Below are 22,807 nucleotides of genomic sequence, written 5' to 3'. Positions count from 1 at the left end.
AGGCCTAATTTTAAGACACAGACACACAAAACAGCTGGTGCAAGCACGTCACACAAGCAGTTGAGTTTCTGACTTTTAGTATAAAGCATGAGAAAATGCAGCCCATGGTTAGGAAACTGGTTTCATCATGCCAAGAAAAATTCCTAAAATTCAGCTGCTCCAACTTTGGCTCATATTAGAACTGCCAAAACACCCTGTCCATGGAGATGTAGTTAAATTCCATTACTGCTGCTTCTCCTAGATTTGAAGCTCACCTTATTTGTGTATTTTTAAAAGAGCTTCAAAATGGTTTCCCAGGAGAGCTTTACTTCTGTGGCTCCAAATTAGTCCCTAGAAAATCTCCCTGTCCTAAAAGGTTCAATGAAAGTTGGTTGGTGGGCAGTGGGGAAGATAGGGGAGGCTGAACCAAAGTCTTCTGCTTCAGCAGCCTGGAGAGGCAGTGTCAACAGAAACAAGAACTACTAGCCATTCTGTCCTGGCAAGGTACTAGGAAGAAAGGCAAGAGGAGATGGAAGATCTGAGGCCCAGGGGAAATGTGTTCGATATAAAAGTGAGCTAGAAGTAAAGGGAAAGATGGCACATCCCATTACCAGGAAATTAAGAGAATCAATATGGGAAGCCATTTCATATTATTTCAGGGGAGATCTCTAAAAGTATAGCAAAAATTTTAAGTAGTTAAATTTGTTTGTCATCTTAGGTTGAAAGAGTGTGAGTATGTTTAAAAGATTCCAGAAGACTACTGGCTTATGTTCTGATTCCTGTGCTTGAGGCCCTTTTGGCCCCACATCTATAATCTTATAAGAGATAGAAATGCTTTGTGTGAGTGATTGTAGTGATAGAGGACAAGGGCAATTCCCTGAAGCCAACTGAGTTCCAAGAAACATCTGTTCTCTTTGTCTTTTGACCACCAAGTAGTATAAAAAGGAGAATAGGGCAGGGAAGCTAGTTGGGAGGAAAGTTGAATTATTATTTCTTGATTCAAGTTTGCTTTTCCCTTGGCCCTATATGTGTGGCCCTAAAGTGTAGGTCACAAGGTCCACTGAAATATGGAGGCCAGGGGCTAAAGAGTTGATCCTAGAGTGCTTTATCGGGAATAGTACAGAAGTGGCTTCCTAAGAATAATTTTTTTGGGGGAAGTCTTGTAGGTAGATCCAGTAACTTGAGAAGTTAAGTTTCTGCCACTAGGTTTATTTTCCCTTGGGGAAAAAAAAAATTCAAATGCTGGAGAAGAGGTTCATTATCATAAGCTGGAAAGATGAGAACCATCTTTCAATCTTGTATGTTCCTTCAACAAAAAGATGGCATATTACCATGAGAAATTAGGGAATGCTGGTGATGGAGAATTATATATTCAAAGCTCTTAGAATAGTCCTTCCTGAACTCTTCCTGTGCTTGTGAATCAGGAATCCAGCTCCATTTTAAAAACAGTGAAATGAGCACTCTGACACTCTGGGGAGGCTGACAAGAAATCTGCACTAAAATGAAAAATTCAAGCGAAGTGTACAAGTCATGCTTTGTTTACTTGAGAAGAGGATATGGAAGGAGAAAGGGCAGAGTTGGACATAGGCATTGGGCAATTATGGGGATAGTCAAGGAAATACTAGCTTTCCTAGTTGTTCAGGTTTTAGTTCAGCTGGTGAGGCGGTGAGAACAGTTTCCATGTCAGACACAATGGCACTTAACATACATTATTTTCCCATTCATTCCAAAGCGACATACAAATAACAGGCGTGCTGAACCATGACTGTTCTGAATTGACATAAAAGGCAAACCATTTACTTTCCAGAGACGAGATCCAGGTGAACATAGCAGTTACCATCATTTCCCTTTTCTACCTTCTCCCACCACCCACCTCTAGTGAAATGAGTTAAAAAAGTTATTGGTGCTTGGGGGGTGGGGTGGGGTGGGGAAATAAAAGAAAAAAAAAAACACAGATGGCAGAGACACGTTACTGCAAAAGCAGGTGAATGCGGGAACATCCTTGGCTTGCCAGGCTTTATGTGAAGCTTGCACTGCAAGTTAAAAAACAAAATAAAAAGGTTAGAAATAATAATAAAACCAAAAGGAACAAAAAAGTTAGGAGCGCAAACACCAGCGTCAGAGCGATGGTGGCTGCTCATGCAACAATGATGGATTTGACAGAAATTAAAATGGTCAAAATTTGACTAGTTTATTCTATGTGACAGGCAAAAGCAAAATTAAAAAAAAAATTAAGAAACACATGGTTAGTTTTCATTTGCATGTAGCTTAGACTTCACAGATGACTTGCTGGCCTTGCTACAAATTCCAGTGGAAGGATTCCACTGCTCGGCTTTGCTTTTCTCAGATGACTGCAAGAACACACCCTGGGCTCTATTCTCAGAAGAACCTTTGATAGTAACAACTGTGCACCCCACATAAGCAACACTTTCAAGGCCCACCAAAAAGTCAAAAGGACAATGGCAGAATAACTGTTGAGATGGCAGCATTATTTGTGGGAAAGGCCCAACATTGTCGATTAGGGATAAGGAAAACAAAGATGGGGACAGACAGGAGGGGAAAGCATGCTATTAATCAACTGTGAAAACACGCGCGCACACACACATACACACACACATATACATATCTTTTTTTCCCCCTGGGGAAGGGGGAAAAAAAGACAAATCACCGGTTTGGTGTTAGAGCTACAGCAATGCCAAAAGCTTTCATCCACATTTAAGAATGAAGCAATGTAAAATTAAAATGTACAAGGGGAAAATTTCCATTCTTTTTGGACAGGTCAAAACATGCATCCTTATTCCCTGACAAGGAATTTAACAATGACTTTTTCAGAACTATGCAGAAAGTGGTTCTCAGATATCATCACCACAAGGCTAGGTTTCAAGGGACAGATTTTAAAACTGATTCTGGGATTCATGCTAATCAGCTCATGCCTGCTGATAAGGAACAGAGAGATCTTGGCTCCATGACCCCATGTAGATAATGTTTGTCACTGGCAGCTCAGTGGCAAAGCAAGACTTGGGGAGCCTGTGACCTTGGATGATGAGATCCAGCTAATGGCAGTGCCCAAATTAGTTCTATGTTTTCAACAATCTGACAGAATGGTAAGTTGTCATGCCACTACAGTTACAGAGAAGAAGTAAAAAAAAAAAAAGCCTTACCTACACAAAAAGGGAGCATTTCATTAGAGTAGAAAAACAAAATTAAAAACTTTTAGAAAAAACAAGACAGGCTAAAATATGGAGCACAGTCTAAAGAAAACTCAGTATTTCCTTTTTGGTGTTATTTAAAGCAAAGCTAACTCAACCTTAGCAAAAAAAAAAAAAAAAAAAAAAAAAGGTAGTTTAGAATCCGGCTGAGTTTGAAGCATTTACAGAGTACTACGATGTTAATTCTGGTGACTGACTGCCTTTCAAATGGCTGGAGCCACTGGTAATAGTCTAGGTCTGGTTTTTATTCTACTTTTTCACAGTTCAGGCCTCTACTGGCAGTCACTTTATCTAAATGGAAAAGATGCTAAGAACATAGAGGCCAAGAGAACCTGGAAGCCATTACTCAGTAAATAAGCTAAATTAGTTAATTAAATTGTATGAATTCTAAATTAGAATTTGTAAGTGGGGGAGGGAAGAGAATATCATTTTATACACTTTATATAGTCATTAAAGAAAAAGTATTCTAAATTGTTAGGGCCAACATATAGGAAAGAAATAGGAAAGAAACTCCCTTAATGATGCATTGTGCACATAGGTTAAGAAGAGTTTTCCAAATACTGTCAAGTCTGTTCCTGGATGGAAATTTTTTTTTAAAATGCAGGCACAATACTATTATTCAGCTTTTGGAATTTTTATTGCTTAAAGGCACACCAAAATACATATGAAAAAGAAAAGCTCTTTTCACACTGCTAGTTTTTGTATTTAAATTCATATTTAAAACACATGTTGATTCATATTCTTTGTTTTAAATTTATATTTAAAACACATCTCTTTATGTACTTATGTGCTTTAGGGGCAAAACAAACAAAACCCAACCCCAAATTTGGATTTTCTTAGCATCTTCAGCGGCCTCTCCATTTGTCCTCCAAAAACACATGCACTCATCAATACACACACACACACACACACCCCTTCTCTTAGGTCAAGTTGGAACACTCAGGGTGTTTTTTGATCTTTGAGAGTTGTCATATCTTCAACTGGAGGCCATCTCCATTAGCTACACCAGTGGGAACCAGTTCATGTGCTCAAAAGCAGTGTGTAGGGACAGTTAGGTGGTTCAGTAGATAGAGAGCTAGGCCTAGAGATGGAAGATCCTGGGTTCAGATTTGACCTCAGACACTTCCTAGTGACTATGGGCAAGTCACTTAACCCCATTGCCTAGTCCTCACTGTTCTTCTGTCTTGACATTGATACTTAGTATCACTTCTAAGGGAAGGATTTTTTAAAAAAGCAATGTGTTTTCTTGGAGTGGATTCAAATTTGCTCTATTTTCACTCCTGAGACTCTGGCACTTGTTCTCTCTCTCTCTCCCCCCCCCCCCCCCTTCCTGTCTCTCTCTTGTTCTCTGTACCATTTCTGTGGACATGGAAATACAGAGTCAGTTTTAATATACAGTCTTGAAAATGAATATTCTTGCCATTTCATTGTGTTTAACCATTGTGGTGCTATACCTCTGCATTTGTGGTCTTAGCCATGGACAAACTAGCAAAACCTAAAGCTACTCCATGTTAACTAAGCTAAGCATTGCTGTTGTTACTCATCTTCCTCTAGTTGGGAATAACTAAAGGAGATTGCCCCATTTAAACTGTTGGAAATTGGGCAATGCTTTTCCATATTGAATCTTGGCTTTAAAAAAAAGTTCACTGGTTATGGGCTAAAAAACTGCACAGAGTTTCTCCTAAAAGCACAACATTGTGCTGGGGATATGGACCCATATCTGTATCAGAGCTGAAGTTCTGGCACCAGTTCTGGCACCAAAAGGTACCTACCAGTCGGGCTACACTTACTGATAAAGTAATGGAGCATATGCAATTATGTTCATTAGCTATGGCTCAATAAAGTCTCTTGGCATCTGCCATGGTAACCACAATATTCACTTTCAATCAAAATATTGGATTTCTTAAGTCTTCATCCAAGGTTGTTCTGTTAGTTGCTTCCAATTCTAACAGGCTTTCAAGGAAGACTTGGATGGGGGCCAATTCTTACACACTTAGTATAGTCCTCAAAAGGAATCCACCATCCCAAGAGTGGAATGAGGCCTTTTCAACAAATTAAAGCCATATTTCATTTTTATCTGTTTCTGAAAACAGAGCAGTATATCATCTGGAACTGAGAGAACAAGTAGCCTTCGGAAACTCTTCCCAACATTTCTACCTGGCAGTAATATTTGCAGTGATTAGCTTATTGAGAACAGCATGAACAAGAATAAGAAAATAATAGTAGTCATCATAATTTTTAGCATGTTCATCATAAAGACAGTCATCAGATCTTTGTTGTTGTTGTTAAAGACAGAACATTGAGCCAGAGGATCATAGAGTGGATGCAGAAGTTTCTGTTGCAGAGCATAGATTCCATAAATTAATTTATGTACCCTAAAAAACCCTGTAAAAGCCTATATATGTCTTCCCCACTCCAGAAAGAAAGTACTTTTCTTTAGGCAGCCTGGTAGAACCCCCCTTTTCCAGTCTGAAATAGACAGAAGTCAAGTACAGACATGCAAAGGGAAAGACTGGACCGGCCCCAGGAGGCTGGAGGTAAGACCCTGCTTACTTTTTCTTGTCTTTGTCTTTCTTGGTTTGCTGGGCACCAGCCTGCTGCGCCTGCGACTGTAAGAGCTGGGTGGCAGCCTTCTTCTTCTGGAAGTTGCCGACCTCCTCCTCTAGCTCCTTCTTTTTGTCTTCTACTTTCTTTTTCTCTTCCTGGTGTGTCCGCTTTAGAAGGTCAAACTTTTCATGAAGCTGGGCAAGAAATAGGAGAGGCAACAAGAAAGTAGAAGATAATTGACACACTGGATGACACAAAGGATCTTGACAAGCTAGAATGCTGGACTGAATCTAATAACATGAAATTCAACAGGGATAAAGTTTTGTACTTTGGCACAAAAAAAAAAATTCAACTTTACCAGTAAAAGCTGGGGAAACAGATATATAGCATGTCTTCTGAAAAGGATCTGGGGATTGTAGCAGATGAGCTTGACCAACTGAGTTGAGTCAGTGAGATGATGTGAGAGCCAAAAAATTTAATGTTGTTTTGGGACGCATTAGAAGAGCCCAGCTTCCAGATTGAGACAGGTGATCATTTCACTGGACTTGTGCTCATCCTGGGGTATGGTGTTCTGTTATAAACATCATGGTCTAAGGAGGATAGAGATAAGATGGAGTGTCCTGCCTGTGGCCAACTGGAGGATAAAGGGCCCCAAGTTCTTGATATGTGAGGAATGCCTGAAAGAACAGGACATTCTTGGCTTGGATAAAAAGATAACTGTGTATATGAAGGGCTCGCCTATGGAGGACCGTTCATTCCTGTTCTGTTTGGCTCTAGAGGACCCAACCAGGTTCTGACTGGTTCAAACTTGATATCAGGAAAATTTTTTAAACAACTACAAGTGTCCAAAAGTAGAATGGTTTGTTAAATTATAGGTGGGTTTCCCTTTCCTGGCCATCTTTAAACAGAGGCTAAACCACTTGTCCATTATGTTCTAGGGGAGATTCTTTCAATTATGGGTTGGACTAGCAGGCCTCTGAGGTCTACTGCAACTCCTAAAGTTTGGGATGCTGTGATCTCCAAGTCTGAGCATAAAGGTGCTATAGAAAGCCCAACAAACTTAAAAGGTAGTGTTACCCTAATATGGCACATTCTAAGGTCTAGATCTCAGAAAAGGCACATTTCTTTCTCTTTTTAAACCAGGAAAACCTGTCTTTCTTGTCAGAATTATTAGAAATCCCATTTTGTACTTTCAATTCCTGGGTAAGAGCGCTCGATTTGGAATCTGAGGGTCTTATTTTGAAATTTAGCTTTGATGCTATCTGCTTATTGGGCAGCTCACTCAATATGAGTTTCATAAGCTTGAAAATAAAGCAGGTAGGACTGAATAACTTTTTAAATCTTTGCCATCCCTAAATTTTTGAGTGATGTCTACAAAAGCAAAATGAAGTAGAATTAAGACTACAGAAAATGACTTGGGAAACTCACATGTTGAACTCTTAACTTGCTCTTAGGTAAAATGCAAGCATACTTCCATAGCATTTGCCATGTGACATGCAGATATGCTTAAGTCACAGTAAAATGACCCTAAGAACCTAGAGTTTCCCAACGCTGATAACTGAGCCCCTGATTCTTAGAGGACATATACTACTAATGAGAATACGAATTAATTTTCCCAAGCCACCAGAAATGACAGTAGACTAGGAGTCATCAGTCCTGGGTTCTTTTCTGTAACCATGGTACTAAATGCCAGATATGATCTTGGGTGAGTCATTTAACTGCCCAGAGTTTCAATAAACTTTCTTGTCAAATGGGACCTATAATGCATGTCCTTCGTGCCTTTCTTACAAGTTGTAAAGATCAAGTGCATAAGAAAGTACTTGGAAAAATAAATTTGAAGAATTGTGCAAATACAAGGTACCATGATTGAATCCTTTTTTTTTTAAATTAGAAGAAGAGATTACTCACATCTTTTTCTGCCTCTTTCAGTTCAGCTTCTTTTTCTTTCACCCTCATGACAAACATTTGTCTCATTTCTTCCTCTTTCTTCTGAAGTTCCCCCAAGAATTCATTTCTCTTTGCTTCATATGTCTCCTGAAGGCTGTTAAAAGACCAAAACACAAGGGTACGTGATGGGCAATGAATAGGTACAAGAGAACTTTGAGGGGTAAGATCAGAATAGAAGAATTAAAAGCTTATAAGGACCAGCCCAATTTGATTGAGATCAGCCAGCCATAGGAACAAACCATCCTAAGAGGCAATCTATAAAGAAACTGCTAAGAATATTAGAATGTCTCAGGGCTCCCAACAAGAAGATGTGTTTCCCAAATTTCATCAATGAGAGTACGGTCTACATTATATTAAATAAGAGAGGAATTATTAGAGAAAGCCATCCTTGGAACCAGGAAAACTAGAGTTCAAGTGTTGCCTCTGACAAATAACTGGCTATGTGAACCTAGTTAATCACTTAACTTCTCATTGTTCTAGGAAACCGCCCCCCCCCAAGTGATAAATAGCTGTCAAATGGTTGTGAAAATGCATTGGTAGGGGGCAGCTAGGGCACTCAGTAGACTAAGAGCCAGACTTAGAGATGTGAGGTCTTGGGTTCGAATCCGACCTCAGATATTTCCTAGCTGTGTAACCATGGGCTTAGTCCTTACTGTTCTTCTGCATTAGAACCAATGTAGTATTGATTCTAAGATGGAAGGTAAGGGTTTTAAGAAAAAGAACAAGCACTAGTAGAGACAGCTTAGGCAGATAGGTGGCACAGTAGATAGAATGCTGGTCCTGTAATCACAAAAGCCTTATCTCTTCCTGAGTTCAAATCTGACCAGAGACACCAACTAGCTAAATGACCTGGAGCAAGTCATTGAATCCTGTTTGCCTCAGGTTCCTCATATGTAAAATGAGCTGGAGAAGGAAATGGCAAACCACTCCAAGAAAACCCTAAATGGGGTCAGAAAGAGACAGAAACTACTGAAAAAAAAAAATCAACAATAAAAGATGGTGCTTTTTTATTTGGGTATTCCATATACCAAGGAAATCACAGATCTAATTGTTATCTTTGGTCCTGAGATCCAATTAATTGCAAAAACAGAAGGGCAGTTGTCTGTGAAATATAGAAAAAGGACAGACATTCAAGGAAAGAGCAAAATGATGGAAATTGAAGATCAGAGAGGGAAAGAGGGGGGTGGAACAACTTGCTAGGAAATTGGTAAGGGATTCCATCAAGGGTGCATGTAGAAGGAGGGCCTTCACCAGGACCCTCTCTTCATTAGATATAAGACTGAGCAAAGAAAGAATGGTGATGGGGAAGGAGCATGATGTCAAAGGATTATGAGATAAGGAAGATGGAAGCTAGACTGACAGGCAGACACACTTCTCCTAGAGTTCAGAACATGCCTTCTCTAAGAATATTGGGAAAAGAAACCATGAAGCAAAACCAAATGAAGAATAAATATCCCACTCATCTGCCTTTGCAAACTCCCATTCCTTCTGACTCCTTGTGATACTGAGTCCCAGACTATGCAAGAGCAACCCACTGGATTCCAAACCCTACCACCTGCTTTCTCATTAACCTTCAGGGAGCCATTCCATTACTTGCCTTTTTAAAACTCATATATATATCTTATTTATTTATCTCTTTGTCTACTTATTTATTCATTCATTCATGCATTCCTTTATTTGTTTGCTAATTTGTTTGTTTATTTATTTTAAGGCCTGTATTTTTTTCCTTTTACCTGAGCTATGCAATTCCTCTAGTGCCAGACTTTTCACATAATCTAGGAATGCCTAAGACCATAAGACCATTCTGATAGAACTATATCCTCTTAAAGATCTTTGGCAACTTGGCACCAAGGGGTGTGTGTGTGCTGTAAACAGTATTTGCCCAAAGGCCTGGGCTAAGTGTTTGTTCCCCTTAAAAGGGAGGGAAGTTGTCATTAAGACCCAATTTATTCAAAGGGTTAAGGCCTGAACTAAAGAAACAAATTCCCAACACAACATTGGTGGTGTATTACTGCAGAATATTCTTTTCCACAGTATGACTAAATAAACCATTTTTTGTTTGTTAAGTTAAAGAAGAAATGGCTTCCAGCTATTTGTCATCAGTCATATATGTTTCTAATTTCAATAGAGATTTTTTAAGTTCTTTTTTTTTTTTAAATATGGTCTGATCCCTTGCTCTCTTTCCCCACTCTAGGTAATAACTTTGGCTGCTAAATTGCACAGTGATTAGAGTTAGTCATGGAAGCAGCAGGAAGACCTGAGATCAAATCTTGCCTGAGACATTTTTCAGCTTCATGACCCCAGACAAAGCATTTAGCCTCTGTGCCTCAATTTACTCAACTGTAAAACAAAGGTTGGATGGCCTAGAAGGATTCTCTGAGCTCTAAATCTCAGATCCAAGAAAATATACGTAAAACAGATTCCTGGTTATAAAAGAAAAAAGACAAATGCAGAGAGGGGAGAATGAAGATTTCAGTAGGTAGGGAGACAGGGAGGCTAAAAATAATTCATATGAATTCTTTTAACCTTGAATTAATTTCCCATATTGACTCTGTAATAAAAGAATACAAGTAGTTAAGATGAAGTGGCCTTTTCTTTAAAGAAAAGACTGAACAAGAAACAACTTAATTTTACAAATGCCTCTGGACCCAACTCCAGTCTCTGAATGTAGTTCAATAGAAATTTAATTTTATTAATTGTTAATAAAATCTCTCTATGCTCTGTATAGAATCTACCCTGTTTTTTAAAGTATTTCCAGTATGGCCAATATTTTTGGATCCATTCCAATGGTTTCTGATATTTGAACCTCACAAGGTTTTGTTTTTTTTTCCCCCTGAATTCCAAAAATAAATAAGTGCTTCTTTCATAGGGTCATTGTGAGAATCAGAAGAAATATATGTCAAGTGTTGGATAAATATTAAAATGCTATATCTATATCAGCTATGATCATGAACCTTAATGGAGACAAGTTACAAAGACTTAAGTAGATATGGTTGAAGAATGGAAGCAAGAGAGAAGCTATGTATTACTTGGACCCCTGACAAAGCCCCAGGAAGCCAAGGTTCTGAATTTGACTTCCTAAAAGTTCTACTGCCCCTCTACTCTTTATAAAGGATCCTAAAGAAAAGAAAAACTATCTTTTTGTAAATTTAATCTGTTCTAACCATACAATGAACTGTAACTCCACCCAAAACAAATAATCCTGGGATCATTCTCCAACCTGATTAGATCCCCTGGGAAAGTAAAACTCTTATCTATCATCTCCAGATAATCTGATAAAGACAGCTTAGTTGATAAGGAAGTAATGGACATGAAAGATCTCTCCATCAGCTCATGCAGTGGCTCTCTCTAGGAGCACGGAGTTTATTATGTATATTTCAAGGCTCATTTTGCACAAAAGAACCCCCCCGAAACTTTGCGTTTGTGCAGAAACACAAATTATGTCATATAAAAACACAATAAAGTTACAGTTTTACAAAGAATTTTCTTACGATATGCTGGATGAGAAAAAAGTCCCAAGGTTAAAGATGAGCCTCAATTTATCTAAAAGTTATTTTGCCTGAGTTTGCCACTCCATGACCTTGGGATACCTGGAGCAGTTAGAAAGATATACCCACAGCTGCAGCTTTACTCTGCTGAGTGAAAAAAGGCTTTTAACTCATTAAGTGCTGGTTTACTAAGAACTTAAAGTTTTCCTAGAGGCTATAGCAGGGGTTGGCAACCTTTTTGGCCGTGAGAGCCATAAACGCCACATTTTTTAAAATGTAATTTCGTGAGAGCCATACAGTGCTCACAGTGCGCGCTCCTATAACAGTGCCTGAAAAAAAAAATTGACTTTATGGCTCCTGCAGAAAGAGCCATATCTGGCCCTCAAAAGAGCCAGATATGGCTGAAGAGCCATATGTTGCCGACCCCTGGGCTATAATGTTTTTCAATAAGACAAGGTATGGATCATAAAAGGGTCAAAAGAGGAGTCTCAGATTTTCATCTTTTTAAGACTGTTTCTCTTATTGGCCTCCCACATAAAACAAAAAAGAAAGATGCCACCAGGTACATGCTGAAAGAAACCACAAAATGAAAACCTCTGAAGAATGTAGCTTCCAAGTCAAAAAATGATGCAAGCAGTCAAAAAGAAAGGATTCAAGTACCAAAACACAGTCAGGATCATACAAAACCTGTTAGCTTCTTAGATAAGAGGCTGGAATATAATATATTACAAAAAGCAAAAGATAAAAGTCAAGACCTTGAGGAACTGAGTCAATTTTCCCCAGAAGGGGGGAAAAAAAAGGCCTTTAATTAAAGAGGATTTACAAGTAGTCTAATGCTGAGCTGAAACTCTGATATTCAAATATAGTAGTCAATAGAAACAAACAAATAAATTAGAGCAAATGAGAAGTCTGTTCAGTGGATAAATTTTTAAAATTTAATAGAAAAGAAGAAAAGTATCTGGGCCTAGAAGTATTAGGTTTGTTTTAATGGTCTTTTCTTAAGAAGGGAGGTGACTTCTGATTAGAGAAATGCAAATCAAAACAACTCTGAGGTACCACCTCACACCTAGCAGATTGGCCAATATGATAGTAAAGGAAAATTTTGGCAAAATTGGGACGCTACTGGTAGAGTTGTGAATTTATCCAACCATTCTGGATGGCAATTTGGAACTATGCACAAAGGGCGTTAAAAGACTGCCTGCCTTTTGATCCAGCCGTACCACTGCTGGGTTTGTACCTCAAAGAGATAATTAGGAAAAAGATGTGCACAAAAATATTTCTAGCCACACTCTTTGTGGTGGCAAGAAATTGGAAAATGAGGGGATATCCTTCGATTGGGGAAAGTAAGACTTCAAAAAAAGAAAAGAAAAAAAAGGAAGGATAAAAACCTTTGGAAAGGGACTGGGCCAGGTGAGAGAAAAAAGCAATGGAATGGAAAAGCAACTATAAACAGTGTTCAGTGCATTCCACGTTTCACTACCCTCTTCTTTGTATAGAAAGAAGCAGGGGGCAATGAAAGGAAAACATGTAAGAAGTGAGGATAAATACACAATTTTGTACTCTGAACTGTGAAACTGAATTCTGGGGATAAACATAAAACAGAAGAGAACAGAAAGCAGAATCCAACAATAAGCTGTTTATAAGAAATGCACTTGAAACAGAAAGATTAACCCAGAGTTCAAATAAAGTCCTGGATCAAAATCTATAAAGCCACAAGTGAACTAAACATGGTATGTAGCAATTGTTCTCTTACACATACAACAGTTAAAAATAAAATAAACTGGGGGCAGCTGGGTAGCTCAGTGGAGTGAGAGTCAGGCCTAGAGATAGGAGGTCCTAGGTTCAAACCCGGCCTCAGCCACTTCCCAGCTGTGTGACCCTGGGCAAGTCACTTGACCCCCATTGCCCACCCTTACCACTCTTCCACCTATGAGACAATACACCGAAGTTAAGGGTTTAAAAAAAAATAAAATAAAACAGCTAGAGGAACTATACTATGATTAAAGGCACTATGGGTATATATGTACCAAATGGTATAGCATCTAAATATTTAAAAGAAAATCTAATCAATTATTAGGGAGAAATAAGACAATAAAATTATAATGGCTGTGGATTTCAAAGCACTCCTTTTATACAGAGAACTAGAAAGAATCAAACTTTTACATGTAGAAACAGCTTACATGAGGAAATACAGCATGTCCATAGCCCAATCCAAGGGGACAATGGCAAAGCTTATTGATACAGAACTCATGCGCTTCCTAGCTAAGTATTATTAGAATGTTTTCCCAACCTTTCTCTGTAGGTGACAAATTTGTAAAATGAAATCCGGAGACTTTTCCTTACCAAGAAAGCCATCCATTCCCACATCCTCAATACAAGAATATTTCAACATATCACATTTTTTGAAATACACCAAATGGTTCTTCCCAACCACCAGTTGGGAAAGTTTTCCAAGAGTATGATACCTGAAGGGTTTGCTATCAGGATCCGTGTCTTTGAATCCCATTTCTTCCAGTTTGCAACGTCGGTACAGCTCATAGTGTCGGGTATGAGTCTGTTCTCTCAAATCCTCCATGTTTACTCGGATCAGCATCTCCCGGAGCTTTACAAAGTCACAGTGGTTTTCATTCTCAACTGGTAAGACAGGAAAACAAAAGAAGAGTTAGCAGTGTTTTCATTTAAAATTCAAAACCACCAAAAAACATTGTTAGATCAAGGCCAGCTGAAGAAAAATCTTACATCAATGTTTCAAACTCATATTTGATTATCTCCTACACAAAAACTGTTTTGATGTAGATTAGAAGAAAAGTCTGAATCAAAGGCTAGTAAGGCATTCAAACAATTGTGGGGGAAGTTCTGCAACTGTGTAATCATTCCATATTTCCTTTATCGAAACAATTGTTTTGAGTGAGAAGACTCACTCATGACCAAGCCAGGCTATATGAAAAGAGGAATTGTCACTCTTATAAAAAATAAGGTATCTGTAAAGTGCAATAAGGTGAAGCATAATAAAAGGAGGTATGTCTCTACTTGAACTCTTTTCTGGCTGCTTGCTATATTTTCTTTTTGACCTAGAAGCTCTGGATTTTAGCTATAACATTCTTGGGAGTTTCATTTTAGAGTTTCTTTTGGTCTATCTGTTTTCATATTGTCCTCTGTAAGAGATTCAAGCAGTTTTCTTTTATGATTTTTTGAAGCATAATATATAGGTCCTTTATTTGGTTATGGATTTCAGATAGTATATTAATTCTTAAATTATCTCTCCATGATCTTGTTTTGAGATCAGTTTTTTGACATGAAAAACTTAACATTTTCTTCTATTTTTAATCTTTTGACTTTCACTTACTATTTTTTGGTGTCTCCAGGAGTCATGCTAATTTTTAATAAGTATGTTACTTGAGTCAAGTTTTCTTCTTCTTGTACTAAACTTTTTATTCTCTTGTCAAGTCTTCCCAAGCACTAATTTCTTTTCTGATTCTATTTTTCTTGTTTCACTTATATAATTTTAAATCATTAAAAAAAACTGTTGCATCATTTCTTTTAGGGATTCTAATTGTTCTTGGGCAGGTGGCATTTTTCTTTGAGCCATTGCTTGTAGCTATTTTGGAGGTTTGAGTCTTATGCATCCATTGCCTCAAAATAGCTCTTTATCTGTTTTTGGCTTATTTGCTTAGTTATTCTTCTAGTGGTCTACTCTGGGCAACTAGCCTTTGCTGGGAGTCAAGTCTGTAATCCACTCCTTCAGAGTCTTCCTTGTCCATTCTCCATCCACCCAGCACTTCTAGGTGGGAGACTGCATCCATAATCTGCTCTAGTCCTAGACCACTCTGCCTGCGGCTCTGGGCTGTAAATCCTGGCTCACAGTTCCAGATCTCACACTGCTGACTTGGAGAAGCAATTAAATCCAAGAACAGCTCTCCAGAGGAGGAACACATTTGACATGAGTGAATTGAATGACTGAAATTCTGAATTTGCAATACACTTAAAATCACTAAACAACTTCATTATGTAGATCTGATAACCCAATACTTATGATCAAATGCTGTCTTCTCCAAGTGTGACGTCAATGTATGATCATGGGTTATTTATTGAACACATAATAGTCACTTTGAATTGACATAAATCCCTTGGTTACTAAATATATCAGCAAAAAGCCAATTGGTTGAATTCCCCCTGAAAAATGAGCGACAATGCACCTATCCTATTAAAATCTCCCAGTTCTATAGTGGGTATTTACTGAAACAAAGTAGAACCAGGAAAGCCCAGGTTAATAAGGACACAAGATTTGAAGAGACCACATAAGAGCTTTGAGTTTCCTGGAACCCAAAGTACTAGTCATTATAGCTCTCAGTCACTGGGTCTGTCTGCAAGAGGCTAGTTCCCTGCACTTGCTACCTCAGACTCTGAGCTATCATTATTATTTCACCATCTTGGGAAGGTAAGATTCTTTTAGATAGTCTGAACATTATATTAGGCTGGGAGTTCCCTCTAACACATATCTCAGAGAATTTAGGTAATTTCCAGTGTGTGGTGGAAGAACTTTTTCTTAATCTTAGTGCTCTGCTTCTGAGATTATGTCCAATTTATCCTATATGTAGTTGTTTCTATGTTGTCTCTGCCATTCTCTGCAAGCTACTTTATAGCGGGGATTCTCTTAACTTTGTATCCCCAGCATTTAGCATAGTGTCAGTCACATAGTTAGATTGTATTTAATAAGTGCTTGTTTTTCTTTCTCTAGAGGCTGGGTGATGTGAGTGTGAAACTCCCTACTCCCTTTTATGATTATAATAGTATTAACTTTTATGGTTATTTTTATAACACAATCATTAGTTTGAGTGAATTGTAAGCATTAGCTAAGAAAAATACAGCTTAGGGTAGTATTTAATCTTGCTGATAGGCACTTTGACCTTAAACCTTTAATCGAAAAGTTTCTATCAAACCCACCACACTCTGCTGCATGTAAACATGAGATAGGAAGTGGAGGGCTGTCTTTGGGGTAGTCAGAAGGGAGGTGGAGGGCTGCTCTTGGGTGCAAATGTCAACCATCTCACTGCTGACTCCTAGTATTAAATTATGTAATAGTTAAAATTAAATTATGAGGCTGCTAGTAGCTTTAGTAGCTTTATTACATCAAAGTAGTGATAGTAAAGAGAGGGAAATGTAGGAAAGAGGTAAAGAGTTGACTATACTATTTGCCATTTGATGGATTGAAGCTCACCACCAACAGGGGTTCCTCCAGGTTCCAATCTTCTGCCAGAAGAGCCCAAGAGAGGGAGAGCAGAGCCTTGGTCTTGCCTTATAAGCAATTTTCTCCACCCACTAGCTCTCCCATGTCTCATCTCAGGAACCAATCATAGTTCCTTAATTTGCCTGGCACCACCCAGGGAAGCAGTGCCTGTGGGATCAGTTTCCCATCTTGATGGTTTCAACTTCCTTTCTCTAAGGATTTGTCTATTCTGCACATCTCAATGGTAAACAACCTCCAGGTCACTGATTGGTGATGTCAAAACAAAGTTACATTATGGGGAGGGTAATTCCATTCACAGGGCAGCTGGGTGGCTCAGTGGATTGAGAGCCAGGCCTAGAGACTGGAGGTCCTAAGTTCAAGTCCGGCCTCGGACACTTCCAGCTGTGTGACCTTGGGAAAGTCACTTGACCCCTATCGCCCACCCTTACCACCACTCCTGGGCTAAGGACGGTCCCTAGCCCGGATGAAAAAGGAGGAGGGTTGGGCGTGGGGCTAGCAACCCCACCCTGTAAAAACTACATCTGCTAAAGAAACTGCAACCTAAAGTAGGGGCAGCTGGGCTAGCTCAGTGGATTGAGAGCCAGGCCTAGAGACGAAAAGGTCCTAGGTTCAAATCCGGGCTCAGACACTTCCCAGCTGGGTGACCCTGAGCGACCCATTGCCTACTGGTTGTGGCCCTATGCTCCTAGAATGGAGTCCCAGGATAAAAAAAAAAAAAATAAATTCCATTCACACAATTATGATAGCAAAAAACAATGAGACCCTGACTCCTAATTACCGAGGTTTGGAAAGGTCAGCCATAATAATAATTATAAAGTTACCACCCAGAGTGATTATTTTTTTACTTTCTAGCTTATTCAGTACTTGCATCAGTAAGACCTGCCCATGTGAAAAATTTTATATTCATTCTATTTTAAAATTTGACTAAAGTTTCTGTCTTTTTTATGACATTATGTCATCAGATTTCTGTGCTTAAAAAAGGGCTATCTTCTAAGGCTCTGGGTCTTTGATCTTGATCTTGACCAGAGTTTGGTTTTATTGTGAGACTGACCACCTATCAATAAACCTATCTATTATTAGTTTGGAGACTTTTTATTGATACTTATAATTAATTTTGGCCTTGTTTCCCTTATTGGTGTTTCTGCTAATAAATTTCACCACAGTGATGAAAGAAACTGAGTGAAGTAACTGAAAACCTATGTTGACTTAAGTAAATAAAAGCAATCTGATTGGCTAACTCACTGAGTGTCTTGTCTCCTCTGGAGGGCACATTCTTAGTTTTAGCCATTCTTTTTCATGTAATAGCTTGGGAGTTTATACTCAAAAAGTCAGAGATAGGAATGAAGAGAATACTCCTTGCCTCTACTACAATCTTCTGTTTGAGTTACAATTATAAGTTGCTCACTGGTCAAGGACTTTTTTTTCCTCTCTGTTTGGTACCCCTGACAGAGAGTTGGTAGTGGAGTGCTAGATTTCCTGAAGGTACTTAAATATTCATTAGTATTAAATTTGAGGATATCTAGAAAATAGAATTAGGATAGCCAAAGAATATTTTACAAGAGCTCCTGGGGATTGCTCATTCAGAAGCTACCTATTGTCTTCTTAATATGTGTTGGTAAAGTTCATTCATTTCAAGGAAAACATATTCTTTGTCAGGAAGGATTTTACTGCTCTCCACCTTCTGATTTGGCAAGGATGAGGCTGAGTTCCATTCACATGATGGCCACTTCTTCCAACCTTACAGAAACTTGGGAATGCCCTAAACATGTTATTTGTTGGAGAGAAATAACCACTGCATCCTGCCTTATTACTATGAAGTATCCCACAGTAGTGTTCCTCTACTCAAGCAGCACCTCCTTCCCAAGTGCCCACAACAGACCTTGAACCACACCCCACGGGTACTGCCTGGCCTTTGCCATCTTATTTCCAATCTTCACTTCTTCAGTACTTCCAACAACAGCAAATGGAAGATGAACCTGGGAAAAAAAAAAGAAAGAAAACTAACTTTAGAGATGAGGGCTTCCTTTGGTAGCCTTGCTGAAAAGAGATCTTTTATCCTCCAAAAATGGTCTCTGGTTTGTAGAGAACTTTAAAGATTAGCAAATTGATTTCCTTAACAGAATAGCCTAGAGCATATTGTGAGGTAGACATTACATTATCCCCATTTTGTAGATGAGGAAACTATGGTTGGAAGAGGTTAAGCAGTGACAACTGAGTTAAGCTGAGATTCCAGCTTAGATCTCTGGGTTCAGCAAAACTTTCCATTCCTGCATGCTGTCTCATCAGATGGAAAGCCAACTCCTTCTCTACAGAGCCAGCTGGAAGAGTTAAGGATGGGGAAAAGGCCCTATAGTAGACTACAATTGTATCTGGTTTTTAGAAGGTTTTATAACTGAATAGTAGATATTGTATAGCAAACATACAGAGAGCTAACACTGGAGACAAGCACCCAAAGTAACATTTCTGTGGTATCCCTTTTTCAAGACAATAAGGATTGCAACCAATAGCAGAAAAACAAATAATAAATGCAACTTTTTCAGGTCATAATGCAATGAAAATTATAATCAGTAAGGGTTCATAGAAAGGCAAATTAAAAATCAATTGGAGAAAAGTGGAGCAACTGAGGCCGAAAACGAGATGCCAGTGGCCGTGGGTCCCTATGGACAGTCCCAGCCCAGCTGCTTCGACCGGGTGAAGATGGGCTTCGTGATGGGCTGTGCCGTGGGCATGGCGGCTGGGGCGCTGTTCGGTACCTTCTCGTGCCTCAGGATCAGGATGCGGGGCCGGGAGCTGATGGGCGGAATTGGCAAAACCATGATGCAGAGCGGGGGTATCTTCGGAACATTTATGGCCATCGGAATGGGCATTCGCTGCTAACCGCGGCACCCCCATCTCTCCCTCCACCCCCGCACATCCTTGTGTAATATAATAAAGCCTTTGAGTACGTGCAAAAAAAAAAAAAATCAATTGGAGGGAGCAGCTGGGTAGCTCAGTGGAGTGAGAGTCAGGCCTAGAGACAGGAGGTCCTAGGTTCAAACCCGGCCTCAGCCACTTCCCAGCTGTGTGACCCTGGGCAAGTCACTTGACCCCCATTGCCCACCCTTACCAATCTTCCACCTATGAGACAATACACCAAAGTACAAGGGTTTAAAAAAAATCAATTGGAAATTTCAATCTAATTCTTCAAAATGGGTCAAAGAACAAATCATAGAAATGATCACTGATTTCATGAAGAGAATGACAATGAAGAGACAACAAATCAAAATTTATGAGACAGAGCCAACGTAGTACTAAGGAGAAAATTTATATCTCTGAGTGCTTATATCAACAAAATAGAGAAAAAGATTAATGAATTGGACATGAAACCAAAAAAAAAAAAACACTAGAAAAAGAACAAATTAAAAATCCCCAAATTGAAGATTAAATGGGAAATCCTAAAAATCAAAGAAATTAACAAATTTGAAAGTAAAAACTACTGAACTAATAAATAAGACTAGAGTTGGTTCTATGAAAAAAAAACAAATAAAAAAGATAGAGTATTGCTTTATTTGATTAAAAAAATGAAAGAAGATAATCAAATTAACAGTATCAAAAATGAAAAGGGTGATTTCACTTCTAATGAAGAGGAAACTAAAGCAATCATTAGAAGCTAGTCTGTCCAATTATATGATAATAAATCTGATAATCCAGGTGAAATGGATAAATATTTGCAAAAATATAAATTGCCTAGATTAACATAAGAGGAAATAAAATAATCTCATATCAGAAAAAGAAATTGAACAAGCCATCAATAAACTCCCAAGAAAAAACTCCCAGGGCCAGATGGATCTACAAGTGAATTCTATCAAACATTTAGAGAATAATCAATCCCAATGCTATACAAAATATTTGGAAAATTAAGCAAAGGAGTCCTCCCAAATTCTTTTTATGACACAAATATGGTGCTGATTAAATAAACTAGGAAGACCAAAATCAGAGAAAGAAAATTATAGACCAATTTCTCTAATGAACATTGATGCAAAAATCTTAAATAAAATACTAGCAAAGAGACTACAGCAATATATCACAAGTATATTCACTATATCTAGGTGACATTTATACCAAGAATGCAAAGCTGGCTTAATATTAAGAAAACTATCAGTCTAATTGACCATATCAATAAACAAACTAGCAGAAATCACATGATTATGTCAATAGATACAGAAAAAGCCTTTGACAAAATACAACACCCATTCCTATTAAAAACACTAGAAACGCTTTTTTTTATGGTTTTTTCTTAAAAAGCTGGAGGCAAACTTCCGGGTTAAGATGGCGGCAGAGTAAGAAGCAGCTCTTAACCTCTCCTGACCAAAACACACAAAACTCCTCAAGGGGACATAAAAACCCCCACAACAGGGCACAGCGTGGAAGGTACGTGGAATCGAGACATTTCCAGGCTAAAAAGGGCTCTCACTCACTCAATCGCGAGCTGAGCAACCGCCCCACTCCCACCCCCTCCACACTCACCTATAGCTCCGAACCCAGCTAAAAAGAAATAGAGCAAGTTTGGGGCACCCATCGAGTCATCGGCAGCTCCGGGACCTGTTCCTGAGAGCAGCAAGACTTAGGACCCCATTAAGTCAAGAACTCACGCGAAATCTGAGCGCGCGGGAGCTGAGAGTGGACGCTGGGCGCAGAGTGCCCGCTGAGCAGAGGCGTGGGTGGAGGCAAACACAGCCAGGAACTAAAGCCTAAGTGGGGAACCAGTGCAGACGGGTATACGACTGTGGAAGTAGCTCCCTGAGACTTGTAAAGGAACCTCCTGCAGAGGATCAAGCAAGGGAATCCACCAGGGGGCTTGACCTTGGAAAAAACTAGAACTCAGACCTCAGGAGCCAATAGATCTCAGACAGACACTGAGAGCGAGGATAAACCTGAGAAGCTGCTGGGCTAATGATGGCTAATCAGTTACAGGAAATTCAGAAGAGAAAGAATAATAACAAAAAAAAGAAGTCTTTAACACTCGACAGCTTCTACACAGAGAAAATCCAGACAACCGAGCAAACAGAGGAGGAGAACAAACAACCATCCAGACCCTCCCCAAATAAGGAAAACTCCTCACAAGCTATGGAAGAGTTCAAATCTGAGATTCTGAGGAAAATGGAAGAGATCTGGCAAGAAAATAACAGCTTAAAAGGTAGAATCTTGCAACTGGAAAGCGAGGCTCAGAAACCAAATGAACTGATAAGCAAATTGAACACAAGAAATGACCAGATTGAAAAGGAATACCAGAAGATTATGGCCGAAAACAAGAAGATTATGGCCGAAAACCAAAAGATTATGGCCGATTACCAGAAGATTATGGCCGAAAACCAAAAGATTATAGCCGAAAATCAATCCCTAAAGGCTAGAATTGAGCAAGTAGAAACTAATGATCTCTCAAGACAACAAGAACAAATAAAACAAAGCCAAAAGACTGAAAAAATAGAAGGAAACATGAAATATCTCAATGAGAGAGTGACAGACCAAGAAAACCGGTCTAGAAGAGACAATTTGAGAATAATTGGTCTTCCAGAAAAACCAGAAATTAATAAAAACCTGGACTCTATACTAACAGAAATAATTCAGCAAAATTGCCCTGAAGTCCTACAACAAGAGGGCAATATAGACATTGAAAGGATTCATAGAACACCTGCGGCATTCGATCAAGAAAGGAAAACACCAAGAAATATCATTGCAAAATTCAAGAGTTTCCAAGCAAAAGAAAAAATCTTACAAGAAGCCAGAAAGAAACAATTCAAATATCAAGGAGCAACAATCAGGATCACACAGGATCTGGCAGCCTCAACACTAAAAGACCTCAAGGCGTGGAATACAATATTCAGAAAGGCAAGAGAGCTGGGCCTGCAACCACGGATCAACTACCCATCAAAATTGACTATATATTTCCAAGGGAAAGTATGGGCATTCAACAAAATTGAAGAATTCCAGGTATTTGCACAGCAAAGACCGGGGCTAAATGGAAAGTTTGATATCCAACCACAAAAATCGAGAGAAACCTGAAAAGGTAAATAAGATACAGAGGGGAAAGAAAGAAAACTTATAATTTTTAAATTTGCCTTTTTAAGGGCCTCAGTGAGATCTAATTATCTGTATTCCTTTGTAGAGAAATGTTATGTTTAATTCTCTGTAGTGAACTCTATTCACTATTATAATATTCACTATTATAGTAATCAGAAGAATAATTAACAGGGTGAGGGTGGAACACTAAATAATCTAAGATGGCATGGGGGATGGGAAAGAGGGGGAGAATAGCATGGGACACCAAGAGAAACTTGAGTGAATAAGAAAATAGAATATTCCATTACACACAAAGAGGGCATGGGAGAGAGAGGGGACAAATACTATTA

The 22,807-nt window shown here is 38.8% G+C and overlaps 2 protein-coding genes across 5 annotated transcripts in view; one reads left to right on the top strand and one right to left on the bottom strand.

The window, feature by feature from the left end:
• The window catches only part of SEPTIN11 (septin 11), a 63,355-nt gene that overhangs the window by 3,779 nt on the left and 36,769 nt on the right, over nucleotides 1–22,807 (bottom strand). For 3 of the 4 annotated variants that reach the window (XM_044680504.1, XM_044680505.1, XM_044680503.1), the window contains exons 5-8: nucleotides 18,298–18,394; nucleotides 13,636–13,804; nucleotides 7,644–7,776; nucleotides 5,742–5,929 (exon numbers count right to left, since the gene is read on the bottom strand). In XM_044680504.1, the coding sequence (XP_044536439.1) occupies nucleotides 5,742–5,929; nucleotides 7,644–7,776; nucleotides 13,636–13,804; nucleotides 18,298–18,394 (587 nt within the window). Of the gene's footprint in view, nucleotides 1–1,440; nucleotides 2,013–5,741; nucleotides 5,930–7,643; nucleotides 7,777–13,635; nucleotides 13,805–18,297; nucleotides 18,395–22,807 lie in introns of those variants that run through there. The other variant, XM_044680502.1, reaches the window with a different exon arrangement.
• On the top strand, nucleotides 18,997–19,381 carry LOC123251276 (reactive oxygen species modulator 1-like). Its single transcript, XM_044680506.1, has one exon. The coding sequence runs from the start codon at nucleotides 19,056–19,058 to the stop codon at nucleotides 19,293–19,295; it is 240 nt and encodes a 79-aa protein (XP_044536441.1). The 5' UTR covers nucleotides 18,997–19,055; the 3' UTR covers nucleotides 19,296–19,381.

Source organism: Gracilinanus agilis, chromosome 6 (genome assembly GCF_016433145.1).
Source record: "Gracilinanus agilis isolate LMUSP501 chromosome 6, AgileGrace, whole genome shotgun sequence".
NCBI lineage: Eukaryota > Metazoa > Chordata > Mammalia > Didelphimorphia > Didelphidae > Gracilinanus > Gracilinanus agilis.
This window is presented reverse-complemented; position numbering and strand designations above follow the sequence as displayed.

What these genes read in the sequence shown, in the direction of transcription:
- LOC123251276 (XM_044680506.1), top strand. Translation starts at nt 19,056, where the DNA reads ATGCCAGTGGCCGTGGGTCCCTATGGACAGTCCCAGCCCAGCTGCTTC.